This window comes from Meriones unguiculatus, chromosome 6 (genome assembly GCF_030254825.1).
Source record: "Meriones unguiculatus strain TT.TT164.6M chromosome 6, Bangor_MerUng_6.1, whole genome shotgun sequence".
Classification (NCBI taxonomy): Eukaryota; Metazoa; Chordata; class Mammalia; order Rodentia; family Muridae; genus Meriones; species Meriones unguiculatus.
This window is the reverse complement of record NC_083354.1, coordinates 24989358-25008080: the sequence shown is the minus strand read 5'-3', so window position 1 is coordinate 25008080 and position 18723 is coordinate 24989358. Positions and strand designations below refer to the sequence as shown.

General features: G+C 38.3%; 1 protein-coding gene across 1 annotated transcript in view; it reads right to left on the bottom strand.

Annotated features, from left to right (window-relative positions):
• Positions 1–4496: 4496 nt before the first annotated feature.
• Positions 4497–18723, bottom strand: part of Iqch (IQ motif containing H) — a 141078-nt gene continuing 126851 nt past the window's right edge. The window contains exon 14 of the mRNA XM_060384935.1: positions 4497–4580. Within this exon, the coding sequence (XP_060240918.1) occupies positions 4497–4580 (84 nt within the window). The remainder of the gene's footprint in view (positions 4581–18723) is intronic.

Sequence of the window (18723 nt, the reverse complement as noted above, 5' to 3'; positions counted from 1 at the left end):
TAAAAATGATTGAAATTCCACAGGCAAAAATTACTTCTCATTTCCCAAATATATGTGTTTTTTATAAATGTGAAGGTTGTTCTTTAAAACTTATGTGATTTTGTTGTTGTACCTTGCCTATTTTATCTTTCAATAAAGCTGGCAGATGTAGAAATGTTTTTAGACAATTATGAAGCAAAATCTGAGAGTGGCAGCTATTTGTCCTTTAAAAGGTACAGTTAAAAATTCAGCTTGTAAAAATCCTACTGTTGATTCGTGCAGAAAATTAGTAACTGGGATTTTCATTGACGCTGGGAGCTCCAGCAACACTGTCTTAAACTAAGAGCAGATACTGCCACCTAGACACATTTCAATGTCACGGTTAACTTCACATTGGCTTTTCCTACTCTGTGAAAGCAAGAACAAATAATAAGGGCTTGGTACAATTAAAATAGAACTGATGATAAGTACTGATTTAAATTTTTTTGGGAAAAGAAGACACTTATTTTTGGCAAATAGCATTAACTATGCTTTATTCAGTGTTTTAAATGTAGAAGTGAAGTGACTCTTGGAAACAGGAGAGAACTTATAAAATACAAGAAAACTAGAGTGACAAAAGCTTCCTTCTGTTCTTCTTTTCTGAAGCTCCTTTGGAAAGAGGAAGGGATTGCCTACCACTCACAAGTTTTAGTTTAGTAAGTGAAATAACATCACATAATAAGCAAGATTTTAAAGATGATTACATTACAGTTTGTTTTGATTAACCTCTTGGAAAACAGAACAAACTAACTTCCCTATTTTTTATGCTATTAGCAAAAGGAAACATTGTTCTTTCTTGCTCTAGATAGGTATGCACAGTCATGATATATCTTATTGTATCTCAACAGATTCATACAGGTTATCCTCCTTTTCTTTGGTCTGTTTTTCTCCTTCAAATCTCATTTTGTTTTCTTCTGTTACTCCTAAAATGGTTTCAATATCATCAATGGCAGTCTGTGAATATGAGTAAAAACAATATTTATTACTTTAAAGGCTTCTTACAACACCTACCCTCAAGCATTTATTCCCTTACAGAGATGAGTGTGGTTGAAACCAGTTCTGCTCATAATGTGTGTCACTCACCAGCACCATCTACACATCACTGTTGTTGGACTTGCTGATGTACGTTTAAAAAATGAGCTAGGACGCAAAGCCTTATGTCCTAGAATTTTTATGTACGTTAAATCTAACAGTGAAAACATTAGGTTTATATTTTCCTTATTTTCAGATTTTTTAAAATTTCATTTTTTTTCTAGTCAACTTGGTGCATCTAACAAAAAACATTAATCCATGATAGGTCAGAAAACAAACATAGATTCTTCAGAAGATAATTTGAGAAGTACTGGCCAAAGACACTTTAAAACAAGGGCTAATAGTCTGAAAGAATTTCTTTTCAGTGTTTTCTGGGTACAAAACTGCCATCTTCCCATTTTTCTTTATGTGTATTAAGGAATTGTCTGCACAATATGAGATATTCTTTTGTAATACAGAATTCAGTAGGCAAACATACAGTGCAATTCCATAGCATCTTTATAACCCCAAACAGGAACCTGTCCCCATTAGCAGTTTTTCTCCCTTTCTTCCCTTTTCCCCAGCCCCTGACAACCACTAATCCGCCTCCTGTTTTATGGATTGCCTTGCTTTGCTCACTTTATATAATGGAACCATACAGGACTTATCTTTCTATGACTGATTTTTTTTTCACTTAGCACAATGTCAACATTCATCCATGCTTTAGTAAATATACACTTTCAGCACCTCACTTCTTTTATAGCTGAACAATATTCCACAGTATTCCATTATATGAATATTATCCATATACTAGAATGAAATTCACTATTTTCTCATTTGACAAACATTTGGGTTGTTTGTACATGTTGATTATTATGAATCATGTTCCAGTGAACCTTAACGTACAAACTTTTATGAATATATGTTTTTGGCATATATATGTAATATATGTTTTTGAAACATATGTAATTTGGCATATGTATCCAAAAATAAATTATTGGATTATATGGTAATTTTATATTTAATTTATTAAGGAATTACCAAACTCTTTTACAACAATATGTGAAGTTTCTAGTTCTCATTTTTCTAAAGTCCTTGCAAATGTTTGCTATTTCTTTTCTTTTTGATTATAGCCATTTTAGCTAGGTATTATATGTTGCTATGGTTTTGATTTGCATTTTATTAATGACTTACAATGTTTAACATTTATTCATACATTGGCCATTTGTATATCTACTTTGAAGACATATATATTCAAATTCTTTGCTTGCATAAGCCTTTCTATTATTGTGTTGTAAGAGTATTTTTATATACCCTGAATATTACAGGCTTCTCAAATATATATTTTACAAATGTTTTACGATATTCTATGTTTTCTTTGATAAAATCCAAATAATTTGTTTTTACTTTAGTTGTTCTGCTTTAAGCATCACAGCTAGAAAACTATAACTAATACAAAGTCATGAAGATGTACACTTGTGCTTCCTCCTAAGCATTTGATAGTTTAACTCTTAAATTTTGGTTGTTGATCCATCTTAAGTACTTTTTGGAAAGGGTACCTCAGAGAAATTCAACCTTTATTATTTTTAGGTTTTGTTTGTTTCAACACCTTATATTAATAAGACTACTTTTTCCAATGAATTGTTTTAATACCATTTTATAAATTAATTGGAATAAGGTATGGATTTCTGTTATCCCCATTTCATCCTATTATGCACACATACATGTGTAGTTTATTTAGCTCACAACTTTGAAGGCTGAAAGTCCTCGATCGGGCACCTCTGTCACTACAGCTTCTCACCCCTTAGCTGCAGCACAGCAGGGCAGATGGCACCATGGGAACTTATTCAACAGGAAGGTTCTCATGGTGAGTCAGGAAGCCCCAAAATATGAGATATGAGATATGAGATATTGGGAGAGGCCAATATTGTGCTTTTGCAAGGACTATACAGTTATTCTATGAAAATTGCATCAGTCTCTTCCAAATGGGATTTCCTAAAAGAATTCCCCACTAGCTCCAGTTTCACCACCTCTCATATCATACTGGGAAACTGGAGACCAAGCTTCTACCACATGAGGCACTTGGACACACACTCAAACTGTATCAAACCATTGCACCTCCCTTGATAACTGTGAATGGTGATGCAGCACTAAGCCTTGCCTAAAGAGACATTCTTGGGCCCTGTTATTCCAAACCAAAGATTCTGATTTTGTTAATTTGGGTAGAGCCCAGGAGTCTGTTGTCTTAGGAAGAATGAGAGTCTGGCATAGACTCTGGTAAAGAAACAGAAATTGCTTTTCAACATTACTAACTCAAGTTCAAGTTGACTTTGACTGTTACTTGGTTTCTTAAACCTTTTTACTAGTGGAAAGGGTGGCTTGTCCTTGGACTTCAGGATTGCAGTGCAAAAGTTTGGAAGCACCAGTTTGGTCTAACTTGTTCATTTTAGAGAAAATAAAATTATTGTTATTTACTTTAGTTTTGTAAAATTATCTCAGTCATGATGTACAAAAACCAATATAGTCTTTTAGGTCTTAAATCACTTTTACGAGTGAAGCATTGCTATTAAAGGGATTAAACCCAAGATTGAGCAATATTTTATATATATATATATGTGTGTGTGTGTGTGTGTGTGGTGTGTATGTGTGTGTGTGTGTATTATATGTGTGTGTATATATATATATATATACACATACATATATATATATTGAAGTTTTACTTGAGCTTTCCATTTAAAAGAAGAGGAACATGCGATTTTCCATTTGAGTCCTTAGGTATATGTGATTCATTCAAACATGGTGAAGGCCTAGGCTGGTAGTTGAATTAAAAACTTGCTTATCAGGACCATGCCATCAGCTCTTTTCAGTAGTTGTCTCCTGCGTTCTAGAACTTGGAGATTTGGATTTTTAGAAGGCTTATAAAGGTTAGTGGTGAAGTCCACCTTGGACAAATGGGGTGAGTGGATGACCCACAGGGGTGTTGGGGTTTTTCTTCTGCTTCTCTTTAACACACATTGTTCTTGGGTCTGAGAGTTTGGCTCTAGAAGCTAGGCTCCCCAGGAATCACTAGCCAGACATGCATTATGTGAAATACAGATAGGTACATCATAAATTAGTTACAGTCTAGATTTTGGTTCCATTGTGGCATTTCAGCGTCACCTCCAACATCAGAGAGCTCTGTTGTCTCATGAGCCTGGCTTTCAAAATGGCAGCGAGTTAAAGCAAGTCTACTAGATTTCAAAGAAAAAGTTTCAAACTATTAAATTTAACTAACAGGTTCAGTGGGAACCTTACAAAATTGACCCTGCTCATTGTAAAATATGTACTGCTTACAATAATAAAAAAAAAAAGATGGCTTAGCACTTGTTTACAATACAGCATGAGGTATTTTTCAGCCCTTGTATAGAAATTAACCAGGATCGTTAGTTAATTAACACCTCACCTTAAAATTGGTCTCGCCTTGCATATTAGGTACTGATATTTCTTGATGGATGATGAAGAGATTGCGAGCAAAGGTCATGAGGACCCCCTGGAGATCCACACCGATTGTTCTGTTAATGATATCCAAACAAATGAGTTTACCAGCGATTCTCCTCACATGCCTAAAAACAATCACCCTCTCATTTGTGCGGCTGATGATGGAATTTAATGAGTATTTTCAATCTCACAAGGTGGCAATCTTCAGGGAGATATGAAAGATGAGGCTCCATTTTAACTTGTCAACAGAAAGGATTTGTGTAATAAATATTTTTTATTAATCAACTTAGCAGAATATAGCAGTAGATTCAGCCATTTCTTGTAAAAGGCTACTACTAAGCTAGGACAGCAGTGTTGATTTTGAAAAGACTCATTGCTAAGGGTCATTCATGTCTAACAATTTTCTGGAAAGACATTTGCATTTCTGGTTTCTGGAGGCTTCTCTGAGATGTATTTTCTCTTTCATGTGAACAAACAATTTCTGTTCATGTTCAAAGACACATGTCCCCATTTATGAACAGCTGCTGCTATTCTATATCAAGGCCAGAGAACATGTCGAACAAGTAGGTTATTGTGTGTTTTAATGTGAGAGAATTCAGAGAATTATTTTAAGCCTTGTCAAAGGGAAAGCAACACTGGTTAAGTGTATGGGTTATTAGTATTTCATATGGAGTCTCATTATGTAGCCCTGGCTGCACTAGAACTCAGAGATCTGCCTGCAGTATGCTTGGATTAAAGGCATGTGCTGTGATGTTTGGAATGAGGGAATTAATTTTTAGTAAGTGTTACTTCATAAGAGAGATAACATTTATGGGAGCTGTACCTTAGGTTGATTGCAAGAATGAAGACAAAACCGAGACTGCTTCAACAGTCATCCCTGAAAACAAGCCCTGAAATCAAAGCTTCCCAGTTCCTAAAACTGGAGTTCATTTGGGTTTTGTCTTTGTTTGTCTTGTCTTACTGCTGGCTAACTTTGTGGAAGCTTATAAACTCTAGGTCTTCATTTCCTCTTTCTACCAATGAATGACTTGGACTAAAACAGTGCTTCTGAGCTTTTTGAGTTACACTTTCCAAATCCAAGGACAAGACCACCTCTTCTACAGACAACCATTAGAAAATAAGTTTCTTTTAAGAAAATAAATAAGCTGGGAGTGGTTAATGCCTTTAATCCTAGCACTTGAGAGACAGAGATAGGCAGAGCTCAGTGAGTTCCAGGCTGGCCTGGTCATGCTACATAGTTCTAGGACAGTTGCGACTACAAACAAACAAGAAAATAAATAATAGGCGAAAGCAACTCCAAACTGAGTAATTTTGTAAAGTAATTTGTATTTTATTACTACAGTTAGTGTTAGACGCTGGGTTGTTAGGAAAACAGATTTCTGGGATCCATGAAGATCTGGGCTTGTGTAGCTAAGAATGCCTGTCTTTACTAAGCTCCCTCGGCATTTTTCATGTATACATTAAAAATACAGATCCATTAAAAATTATAGGTATATGTGTGAATGTGTGATATTTGGTCCACAATAGTTTAATGCCTTCTTTCAGTTTTAGAATTTTCTTCATGTTTCCTTTCCTTAGAATTTCTCCTCCAATTCTATAACTCCCAGAAGTAGCCCAGAATAAATGGAGTCATGGTGAAGTTATGCCAGAAAAGCCAAACCACACATAGATGGTCTGTAGAGTCATCCCCTCTTGAATTACCTCCCATTTTCCCTAAAAGGTTGACCGACTGATGCGCCACACCTGGCATGGCATGATTTCAGTAAAGCCAAACAAAACTGAGCCATCTCCTAAAAAGCCTCTATTAAAGTCCTAGGATTCTTGTGTGTGTGTGTGTGTGTGGGTGGGTGTGGGTGTGTGTAAATTCTATAATATGAGACCATCTCTTAGACACTTCCTTCTAAATAACCTATTATCAACCATATTCACAACTTAGTGCAATTTCTTTTGTATAGCTCTCATTCTACCCCTTCATTCAGACAGCCAAGTGAGAACTGCAAGGACATCTGGAATCTTCTCTAATATCCAGAAAAAGTAAATCAGCAAACCTTGTACAAACATAAACTATGATGTACCTTAACTCACAAAGCCCAATATTCTTTACATTATTCTTTACAATATTCTTTACAGGGTCCCTCTGCAAAGCTGCCACTTACTGTAACTTTAGTGAACAAAAATCTAGGGTGAGAATCACGGGAGAGATGACGTGTTTGGGGACCCAGGCAAGTCACATCTCTTTTCTAAGCCTGTTCTCATTTTTATAATTACCATGGTCCTTCCCTGCTCCAAGGCTCTCTGGCTCATGGTTACGGTACGGGATGAGAACATGAAGGGGCATACAACACAGCAGAGAAGGCAGAAGAATCTGAAGTCTATATCAATGGTGCTCTTTCCCTAGAATGTGAGCAGTAATGACTTCCTAGGAAGTACTGTGATAGGACCATTCCTGCCACTGAAGCTGGGATGCGACGTGCATCCTTGCCTGAACTTTCAGGTGCAGGTATAGGGACAGCTGGGTGAGCTCCACTTAGCTGCCAGTCTGATTATTTTTTTCTGTGGGCCTCAGTATAAAATCTACCTTGCTGATCAGTCAGCTCAATGATTGGGGGCTTGTTAATGAAAGTCCCTGATAGCTTTTGAATTCTACAGTGGTTTTCATCTTGCCTGGTAATTCTAAGCGTAGGGACCCACCTGCATAAATCTTCCTGTGGCCATTATACCAGGAGGTTTTTCTGTGTTCTATCACTACTTCCCTGTGCCACCTGTCATTTTTGAGACAGAAATCTTGCTCCTGACGCTGCTGGGCCTTGCCTTGTCACTTTCTTATAGGCTTTCTTCATGCCGGCCCTCTACTGATTTGCTTCTCCCAAAGTGGCCTCATTTTTAAGATCCTATAGTCAGGTTCCCTCTTCATGATTTTCAGACTGTTTATTTACTTTTTGTGGTTGACATTTTTCTAGCGAGGCTGGTTGCCTCAGATGACCTGTCCCTAACCACCTGCATCCTAACCTGGATTTGGCGTACCTGGCCCCTACCTTGTCCTGTGTGCACGAGGGCTTATCCAGTTGCAGCCCTAGGACAGCTTGTCTTTTGTAGTTTACCTTTCGTGCTAGCTTGGTGGACAATAAGAGTTCATAGCTCTGTGTTCTAATTTCTAGTTCTTGTAAGTTCCTGAGATTTAAAAATAAATGTACTTGGAGCTTGCATCTTTTCCATGTAATTAGACTCCTTCTCTGGAAAATATTAATTTTTAAAATTGGCTTGCTAACATGAAATCCATTTGTGTGCTTTGTTTGCCGAGTCACAGTAATTGCTCTGTTGTCTTTGCCCTCCTGCGGCCCTAGCATCACACTGGCACACCTGTAGAGTGTAAACCGCTAGGGCAGCGCATAGAGCAGGGAGGGAGCTGAGCGATGAGCTATCACTGGGAAGTAGAAGGCAGCTCCTTACTTAGCCTCTGTCTTCTGGATATAAACACCTGGACAGATGAAAGGAATACATGTTTGTGTGGCTATTATAGAGAGAGGTTTAATTTTTGGTATCTTGGTACTAGATTAAACTATAGCCACATTCTAGCTCCAAAGGAGAAGAAGCAGCATTTTCATAATACAAAAGCATCAATGGGGCTGAATGGCTCTGCCATGAGGACTCTGCTTAGCATACATGTTCTGTGAGAAGATTGCATCCAAACCCAAACTGGCTCCAGTGCTACTTTTTAGAATAACATCTACCCAGGTCACCAGAGCACCAGCACCTAGCTTTTTATCAGAGCTGGTGCCCTATGAACAAGATTTGAGCCTTGTATGTATGTAAGCTTATGTTAAATGTAGATTCCTACCTGATAATTGTGTATAACTGTATTTAGAAACCTGACACCAACATCTATAGGCACATTGTGAGGTTCTAAATAAAACAAGATGGACTTCTGATAAATCAGCATGCTGGTTAAAATTCAAGAGAAACACCAATCTCATTAGTTATAGACATTTTTTTCATTTATTACATCTTATAGACATACGTCATACTTACATCATGCCCAACTTGTATCTCCTCACAGGTTCATATAATATAAAAACAGTTCCTTGTCTGTCCTGTAAGGTTCCAGTAAGAAAAAAAGAAATAGCACATTTATTTAGGAAACAAAGACAATCTATTCTACCCTGGGTAACTAGACTGACAAGAACTGAAATCTAGAGCTACCATCAAATATCATTTAAAGGAGCTGCCTCCAGAAAAGGGGGGCAGTCTATTTATTTAGTACAAATACTTTTATTTGGCATTAGTTTTTTACAGCAACTACATCAGAATCATTTATTCCACTTGTGAAGATGGCATCTTCATGGGTGTCATCCAAATTCAGAATCCTTGGACTTTGCCTTTTAGGTCTTTGTTGGCTGATTATTATTTCAAAAACTGAAAACCACTGTTATAAGAGCAGTCCATAAAAGAGAAAGAAGGTGTGTGTGTGTGTGTGTGTGTGTGTGTGTGTGTTTGAAAAAGAATTTGAGAGTGAGGAAGATACCTCAAGCATGAGGATCAGAGGTTGATATCAAGAACTCACATGTTATAAAACCTGGTTGAAGGAGCACACTATGACCATAGCACTGGGGGATGGAAACCAGTCGATTCCTGGTGCTTTCTGGCCAGCCAGCCTACCCTATTGGTGAGCTCCAGGTTAGTGAGAAACTAAGGAATGACAGCAAGGTTGTCCTCCTGGCCATCACAGACATACACCCAAACATGTACATGTATGTACCTACATACATACACACAAACATGTACACATATATACACAAAAGAATTTGAGTTTCAGTGAGAAACCACATTCTACCTTATTTCAGTGAGAAACACTTCTACCTTATTACATAGGTTTTAAAAGACATTTTATAACTCAGTAAGCAATAGCTTGAAACACTGTCTGTGCTGGTTTGAAGGAGAATGGCCCCATAGGCTTGTATGTTTGAATGCTTTGTTTCTAGATGGTGAAACTATTTTGGGAAGGATTAGGAGGTATGGCCACCTTGGAGGAGGTGTGTCACTGGGGATGGGATTTGAGTGAACTCTTTTTCCCTTTTGTCTCTGCTTCCTGCTTGTGGATCAGATGTAAGCTCTCAGCCATTGCTTCCAGCATCGTATGCCCATTGCCATGCTCCCTGCTGTGATAGTCGCAGACTCACCCTCTCAAACTGTAAGCAGGCCCCCAATTAAATGTTTTTCTTTATGAGTGTTGCCTTGATCATGGGGTCTCTTCAAAGCAATAGAAAAGTAACTAAGACAGAAAAGAAGTTGGTACCAAGGAGTGGTAACCAGCCTTACCATGTGGGTTGTTGGGAAAATGTGGACTTTGGGATTTTAGATTAGGAAAATGGTTGAATGCCATAAATAGGGCTTAACAGCCATCCTATTAGGAACTTGGAAGACAGTAGTGCTGAGAGCAATGTGAACTGTGGAAGCCCAGCTTTAGAGGTTTCAGGGGGAACAATATTAGCAACTGAACTAGAGACCTCATGATGTTTTGGTAAAGATTGTGGCTTCTTTCTGCCCTTGTCCAAAACAAACAAACAAACAAAAAAAACCCTGCCAAATTGAAAGTTTTGAACTAATATCATTGGCAGAGAAGACATCAAGATAATCTAATATTATCTCTGTCATGTGGTTGTTAGTGATTACTCTTCTGCAGATCTACTATGAAAAAGCAAGCAGGTGAAAAGAAATACAAACTGTACAGTTTGAGGAGAAAAAGAATACCAGGAAATTTAATGTTGGAGCCTTGGTTTGTGCTGGAAGAGATAAGAAGTGGAATAAAGGGAGTAGTGCCCTTTGGGCAAGACATCACCCAGCTAAGCTTCTAACTCATAAAAAGGAAATGCCTAAGGAATCTTTTTCAACCTTCCTAATGCTGCAGCTCTTTAATATAGTTCCTCATGTTGTGGTGACCACACCCACCATAAAGTTAGTTTTAGTGCTATTTCATAACTGTAATTTTGCTGTTATGAATTATACTGTAAATATCTGATATACAAGATGGTTTTAGGTGACCCCTATGAAAGGGTCCTTCAGTCCCTCAAGGGTCTTGACCCAGAGGTTGAGAACCAATATCCTAAAGTAAAGGAAAGCTTATGCAGCAAAGGAAGGTATCAACAGATCAAAGCTTATGTGAATGTAACTCAAGGAGGGAGCCAAGCTCCACCCATGCAAACAGACAACTTGGCTGCATCAGCCTCATGGAGTAAAATCTTCATGGTTGTGAAACCTTTCTCTAAGTTTAAGAAAAGCAGCTGCAGCAGTGTTGTGGCAGAGGAGTCTCTGCATGGAGGCCCAAGGTACCATTGCACGAAGCTGTGCAAGTGAAGCTAGGATTGGGTTGGAGACTCCAAGATATTGCAGAGGCCAGAACTATGCTGAGGATAACTGCAAACTAGGAATAGAATCAGGCCAAGAGAGAAAAATGTGTTGAAGTCAACAAGCTGGAAGGAATGGGACATCCAAAGAGTCATATAATTCCTCTGATATTTGACATAGAGTTATAAGATTTGGAGTTTGTCCTGCTGGGTTTCAGTCTTGCTTTGGTCCAGTATTTCATCACTGTGCCCCTTTTCTTCCCTTTTGGAATGGTAATGTATATTTTGTGCCATTGTATGTTTAAGTATGTAATTTGCTTTTTGATTTTACAAGGAGATACAATTAAGAGATAGCTCTGAGTCTCAGAAGGGACTTTGGACTTTTAAATAGTCTTAATACTGTTAAAGACTTTGGGGGCTTTGGAAATTGGGCTGAATGCATTTTGTGTTATGATATGGCTGCAAGCCTATGGGAGCCAGGGGCTGGAATGTGGAGGCTTGAATGAGATTGCCTTCAGAGGCTCACATGTTTGAATGCTTGGTCTTCAGTTGGTAGAACTGATTTGGGAGGATTTTGAGGTTGGAGGAGGTATGTAAGGGGGGGCAGGTTTTGAGATTTCAAAATCTTATGCTAGGCCCAGTCTCTCCCTCTCTCTCTGCCTCCTATTTGTAGGTCATGTGTAAGCTCTCAGCTATTGCTTTCACCACTGTGCCTGCTTGCCCACTGCCATGCTCTCTACCACGATGGTCGTGGACTCACTCTCTGAAACTGTAACCAAACCCCAATTAAACTAACCCCATTAGTTGCCATGGTCATAACATCTCCTTCACAGCAAAAGAACAGTAACTAAGACAAATAGTTTAAATTGAAGTTAAGTTTTCAGTGATGGCAACATTCAAAGATATAGTACAGAGCTTGAGAGAACGATGGCTCAGTGCATACTGTTCAGGCAGAAAACCTTCATTCTGCCCACAGCACTCACATCAGGCAGCTCACAACTGTCTGTAACTTGGTCTCAGGGGATCAAGGTCCATTCTCTAGCCTGTGAGGGCACCTGCACCAGGAATATACACTCCCTACAAGAACATACTCACACACAAGCACAGACACAAATTCACAAAATTCCTGCGCTCACGGGAACATATCTATATAGACACAGACACACATACCCATAATTAGAAGTAAATCTAAGAACCCAACTTAGTTCTTTCCTACCTCTCAGTCTCCTCTTCTAAATCATCTCCATTTCTGTCTGTCATCAGTCAGCCCATCACAGAGGTACTCGCTACCAAAGACTCCACAGCTACCACATTTGTCTGGGATCCAGAGAATGCAACAACTACCAAAGTATGGAACATTCACCCAACAAAGACAAGACTAAACACAGGCACCTAGAAACATCTTAAACATCATAACTCCAGATGCAGAGATACCAGTGCAAAAACCACAAACATGAACATCCAAGACAATATGCCTCCTCCAGAAGTTTTTAATCCTATTGTAGTAGACCCTGAGAAATGCAGATTGTTGAAGCACAAGAATAGGACTTCAAGATAGCAATTATGAATATGTTCAAGGACGTTGAAGATGTGAGCAAATCCCCTAATAAAGTCTGTAAAAACACAAACAGTTGAATGAAATAATGAAAGTAAAACAGAAAAATATAATCATTAAAGAAACCCCAAAATGAAATATAACTGGAAATAAGAATTGAAGGATATCAAACAAAAACCTCAGAGGTAAGCCTTACCATCAGATTACAAGACATAGAAGAAAGAATCCCAGATGTTGAAAATAAGGCAAAAGAAATTAATAGCTCTGTTAAAAAAAAAAAAAAACAAGGTTCAACCTAAAATATAGTTCAGGAACAAAACAGTCAGAAAATCTAGGACACTATGAAAAGAACAAATCTGTGAATAATAATGATAAAATAAGAAACCCAAGGCACAGAAAAATTTTTTAACAATATCATAGAAATTCTAAAGAAGGATATCATAGAAAGTCTAAAGAAGGAGGTACCTATCAAAGTAAAAGAGTATCTTTGTACCACCAAATTACAGGTCCAGACCAAATTACAGGTCCAGAAAAGAAATTCCCCACAACACATAATAATCAAAACACTAAACAAAGCACAGAACAAAGAAAGGGTATTAACTGATCTTAAGTTGTACTATAAAGCAACAGTTATAAAAACTGCATGGTACTGACATAGAAACAGAATGGTGTATCAATGGAACCGAACAGAAGACCCAGAAATAAACCCACACACTTATGGACACCTGATGTTTGACAAAGATGCCAAAAACATACAATGGAAAAAAGATAGAATCTTCAACAAATGGTGCTGGTCTAACTGGATGTCTACATGTAGAAAAATGCAAATAGATCCATACTTATCACCCTGCACAAAACTAAAGTCCAAGTGGATCAAAGACCTCAACATAAAACCAGACACATTAAATCGTTTAGAAGAAAAAGTGGGGAATACCCTAGAACTCATTGGTACAGGAGACAACTTCCTGAACAGAACACCAACAGCACAGGCTCTAAGAGCAACAATCAATAAATGGGACCTCATGAAACTGAAAAACTTCTGTAAATCAAAGGACACCGTCATCAAAACAAAATGACTGCCTACAGATTGGGAAAGAATCTTCACCAACCCTTTATCTGACAGAGGACTAATATCCAGTATATATAAAGAACTAAAGAAGCTGAAAAGCAGCAAACCAAGTAATCCAATTAAAAAATGGGGAACAGAGCTAAACAGAGAACTCTCTCTAGCGGAATATTGAATGGCAGAGAAACATTTAAAGAAATGCTCAACCTCATTAGCCATTAGGGAAATGCAAATCAAAACGACCCTGAGATTTCACCTTACACCCATCAGAATAGCCAAGATGAAAAACTCAAGTGACAACACATGCTGGAGAGGTTGTGGAGAAAGGGGAACCCTCTTCCACTGCTGGTTGGAATGTAAACTTGTACAACCACTCTGAAAATCAATCTGGCGCTTTCTCAGACAACTAGGAAAAGCGCTTCCTCAAGATCCAGCCATACCACTCCTAGGCATATATCCAAAAGAGGCTCAAGTATACAATAAGGACATTTGCTCAACCATGTTTGTAGCAGCTTTATTTGTAATAGCCAGAAGCTGGAAACAGCCCAGATGCCCTTCAACTGAAGAATGGATGCAAAAATTGTGGTACATCTACACAATGGAGTATCACTGAGCAATGAAAATAAGGAAATCATGAAATTTGCAGGTAAATGGTGGGACCTAGAAAGGATCATCCTGAGTGAGCTGTCCCAGAAGCAGAAAGACACACACGGTATAAACTTACTCATATAGACATACAACATAGGATAAACCTAGTAAAATCTGTACATCTAAAAAAAACTAATCAAGAGAGAGGTTCCTGACTGAAACGCTCAATCCCCATCCTGAAAGGCAAAGAGGATGGACATCAGAAGAAGAAGAAAACAGGAACCTGCCACAGACGGCCTCTGAAAGGCTCTGCCCTGCAGACTATCAAAGCAGATGCTGAGACTTATGGCCAACTGTTGGGCAGAGTGCATGGAATCTTATGTAAGAAGTGGGAAATAGTAAGAGCTGGAGAGGACGAGAACCCCACAAGGAGAGCAACAAAACCAGAAAATTTGAACACAGGGAACTTCCCAGAGACTCATACTCCAACCAAGGACTATTCATGGAGATAACCTAGAACCCCTGCACAGATGTAGCACATGACAGTTCAGTGTCCAAGTGGGTTACATAGTAATGGGAAGAGGGACTGCCTGTGACATAATCTGATTGGCCTGCGCTTTGATCACCTCCCCCTGAGGGGGGAGCAGCCTTACCAGGCCCAGAAGATGACAATGCACCCACTCCTGATGTGATTTGATAGACTAAGATCAGAAGGAAGGAGAAGAGGACCTCCCCTATCAGTGGACTTGGGGAGGGGCATGCATGAAGAAGGGGGAGGGAGGGTGGGATTGGGAGGGTAAGTGGGAGGGGCTTATGGGGGGGATACAATGTGAATAAAGTGTAATTAATAAAAAAAGAAAGGATATTAAAAACTACAAGGAAAAAGACCAAGTAACATATAAAGGCAGACCCATTAGATAACACCTGGATTGTCTATGGAGACTCTGAAAGCCAGAAGGCCAGAAAGCAGGATACTTAATTCTCATTCCGAAGACAAACAGGATGGACACTGGAAGCAGAGGAAGAGAGGGAACAGGATGGGAGCCTACCATAGATGTCCTCTGGAAGACTCCACTCATCAGGGGATCAAAGCAGATGCAGAGATTCACAGACAAACTTTGGGCAGAGTGCAGGGAGTCTTATGGAAGAAGGGGTGGGAGAATAGAAGGACCCATAAGGGTCAAGAGCTCCACAAGACCAACAACGCCAACAAATCTGCAGTCCCCAACAAATTTGCAATCCCCTGCAGAGACTGATGTACCACCCAAGGACCATGCATGGAAAGGACGTAGATCCATTACTCAGGTGTAGCCCACAGGCAGCTCAGTCTCCATGTGGGTTGCCTAATAAGGGGAGCAGGGGCTGTCTTTGACATGAACTCAGTTACTTAGTCTTTGATCACTTCCCTCTGGCAGGGCGACCTTGCCAGCCCACAGAGGAAGAGGATCCAGCCAGTCCTGATGAGACTTGATAGCCTAGGGTCAGATAGTAAGGGAGGAGAACTCCCCCTTTCTGGGAATTAGGAGAGGGGGGTGGGGAAATGAGGGAGGGAGCGTGGGACCAGGAGGAGATGAGGGAAGGGGCTACAATTGGGATATAAATTGAATAAATTGTCAAAAATAAAAAGTAAAATAAAATTTAAAAATACTTAAAAAATAAAAACTGTTGTGGAAAAAAATTAAAAAAGGATGTTCTACAAACTTCAAGAGACTGCAGATGTGAGCCCATACTGCTATTCTCAGCAAAACTATAAATTACAATTGCTAAGGACATTCCACATCCAAGATACAAGGAATAAATACAATCTTACAACAGTAAGTCAAAAGAGAAAGGGAAAACAAAATGACAGGAATGAATAGAAATTGCTCACTGAAAACTCTAAATAGCAATGGTCTCAATTCCTTCAATAAAAAGGCTCAGGCTAACATATTGGATTAGAAAGAGCGCTCTTTCTCCTGAATCCAAGAAATACACCCCACAATCAAAGGTAGGCACCAACTCAGGACAAAGCGATGAAAAAAGGTATTTCAAGCAAATAGACCCAAGAAGCAAGCAGGTGTAGCCATTTTAATATCTGACAAAATAGACTTCAAACCAAAAGTAATCAGAAAAGATAGGGAAGGACAGACACTACATACTCATCAAAGGAAAAGTCCACCAAGAGGATACTAAAATTCTAAACATTCATGCACCAAATATTCATTCAAATTCATAAAAGAAACATTGCTCAGCCAAAACAATCTATTGATCCTCACACAGTGATAGTGAGCAATTTCAATACCCAACTTCTACCAATAGACATGTCATTCAGACAAAAACTAAACAAATTCTGTAGCTTAATAACATCATAAGTCAAATAGACCTTGCCAACACTTACAGAAATTTCCACTTGAAGCACAAAAGAATATACTTTTTTCTTAGCTGCTCCTGGAACTTTCTCCAAAATTGATCACATGCTTGTAAACAAAGCAAGTCTCAACAGAATAAGAACATTGAAATAATATCATCCTGTCTGATCACCATGGATTAAGCTAGATAGTGATAATCACAGAAACAAAAGAAAGTATACAAACTATGGAAACTGAACTCACTATTGAATAAAAAATGAGTCAAGACAGAAATCAAGGATATTAAAAACTGTAGAATTGAATGAAAATGAAAACACAGTACACCCAAACCTATGGGAAACAATGAATGTACAGTAAATTCATAGCACTAAATGCCTACACTGAAACAAATTAGAGAGCTGGGTAGTGGTGGTGCACACCTTGAATCCCAGCATTCGGGAGGCAGAGGCAGGAGGATCTCTGAGTTTGAGGTCTACAGAGAGAGTTCCAGGACAGCCAGGGCCACACAGAGAAACCCTGTCTTGAAAAGCAAAACAAAACTGCTGCTGCTGCTGCTACCACTACTGCCACTACCACCACCACCACTAATAATAATAATAGGGGAGATACTAGATTAGTAACTAAGTGACACACCTGAAAGATCTAGGACAAGAAGAAATAACACCCAAGAAGCATAAATATCAAGAAATAGTCTCAGGGCTGAAATCAATGGAATCAAAACAAACACATAAGAAATACAAAGACTCAATGAAACAGATAGTTGGTTCTTTGAGAAAACCAACAGGATTGACGAACCTTTAGCCAAATTAACTAAAAGACAGAGAAGATCTAAATTAATAAAATCAGAGATGAAAAGGGGATCTTACTACAGACACTGAGAAAGAGAATCTAAGTACATACTTTAAAAAAATCTATTCTCCACCAAACTGGAAAACTTAAATCAGTGACTGTCTTGAGATATTTAGCATACCAAGGTTAAGTTAAGATCAAATAAGCAATTTATATAGAGCTGTAGCCCCTAATGAAATAAAAATCTGTAGTTAAAGGTCTCACAACCAAAACAAAGAAACAAAAATAATCCTAAGGCTAGACAGAAGTAGTACTGCATTCTCCCAAGTCTTCAAAGAAGAATTCTAGTACCCCTCAAATAATTTCACAAAATAGAAAGCAAAGGCACCTTTCCTAAGTTTTCTTATGAGACCACTATTATCCTGATACTAAAACCACACAGAGACCCGACAATAAAATAAAAATTTAGACCATTATTCCTTGTGAATATAGATGTAAAAATTCTCAATAAAATACCTCCAAACTGAATCCAAGAACACATAAAAAAATTGCCTACCATGATCAAGCTGGCTTTATTTCAGAGATGTAGGAATAGTTCAACATAGATAAGTCAATAAACATGGTCCACCACATAAACAGACCGAAAGATGAAAACCGTATTATTATCTCATTACATTCGCAAAAAGTCTTTGACAAAATCCAACATCTCTTCATTATAAAAGTCCTGTGGAGACTAGGGATACAAGGGATATACCTCAAGAAGGGCCATTTACAGTAAGACCACAGCCAACATCAACTTAAGCAGAGAAACTTGAAGCTTTTCCACTACAATCAGAGCAAGGAAGGATGTTCACTTTCTCCATACCTATTCAACATAGCGTGGGGAGGCTTAGCTAAAATAATAAGATCTCAAGGGGATACAAACAGGAAAGGAAGAAGTCAAAGTATCTTTATTTGCAGATAATATGATTTTTATACATAAAATATCCTAAAGACTCCACCAGGAAAACTTTTACATCTAATAAACACTTTCAGCAAAGTAGCAAGATACAAAATTAACACACAAATATCAGTAGCCTTCCTATATACAAATGACAAACAGACTGAGAAGGAAATCAGGGAAACATTATCTTTTACAATTACCCCTCCCCCCCAAAAAAAAAACAACTTTAGATAACTCTAGCCAAGCAAGTGAAAGTCTTGTATAAAATCTTTAAGACATTAAAGAAATTGAAAAGACATCAGAAGCTGGAAAAATCTCCCATCTGCATGGATATGTCAATTAATATGGTGAACATAGCCATCCTACCAAAAGTAATCTATTGGTTCAACACAGTGCTTTACAGAAATTTGAAAGAATAAATTATACTCATATGGAAATTCAAAACACCACAATAGCCAAAACAATTCTGAATAATAGGAAAACATCTGGAGACATCACCATCCTAGACCTCAAGTTGTAATACAGAACTAAAATAATAAAAATGGCATGGTTACTGGTTTAAAAAAAACACACATGTTCATCAACGG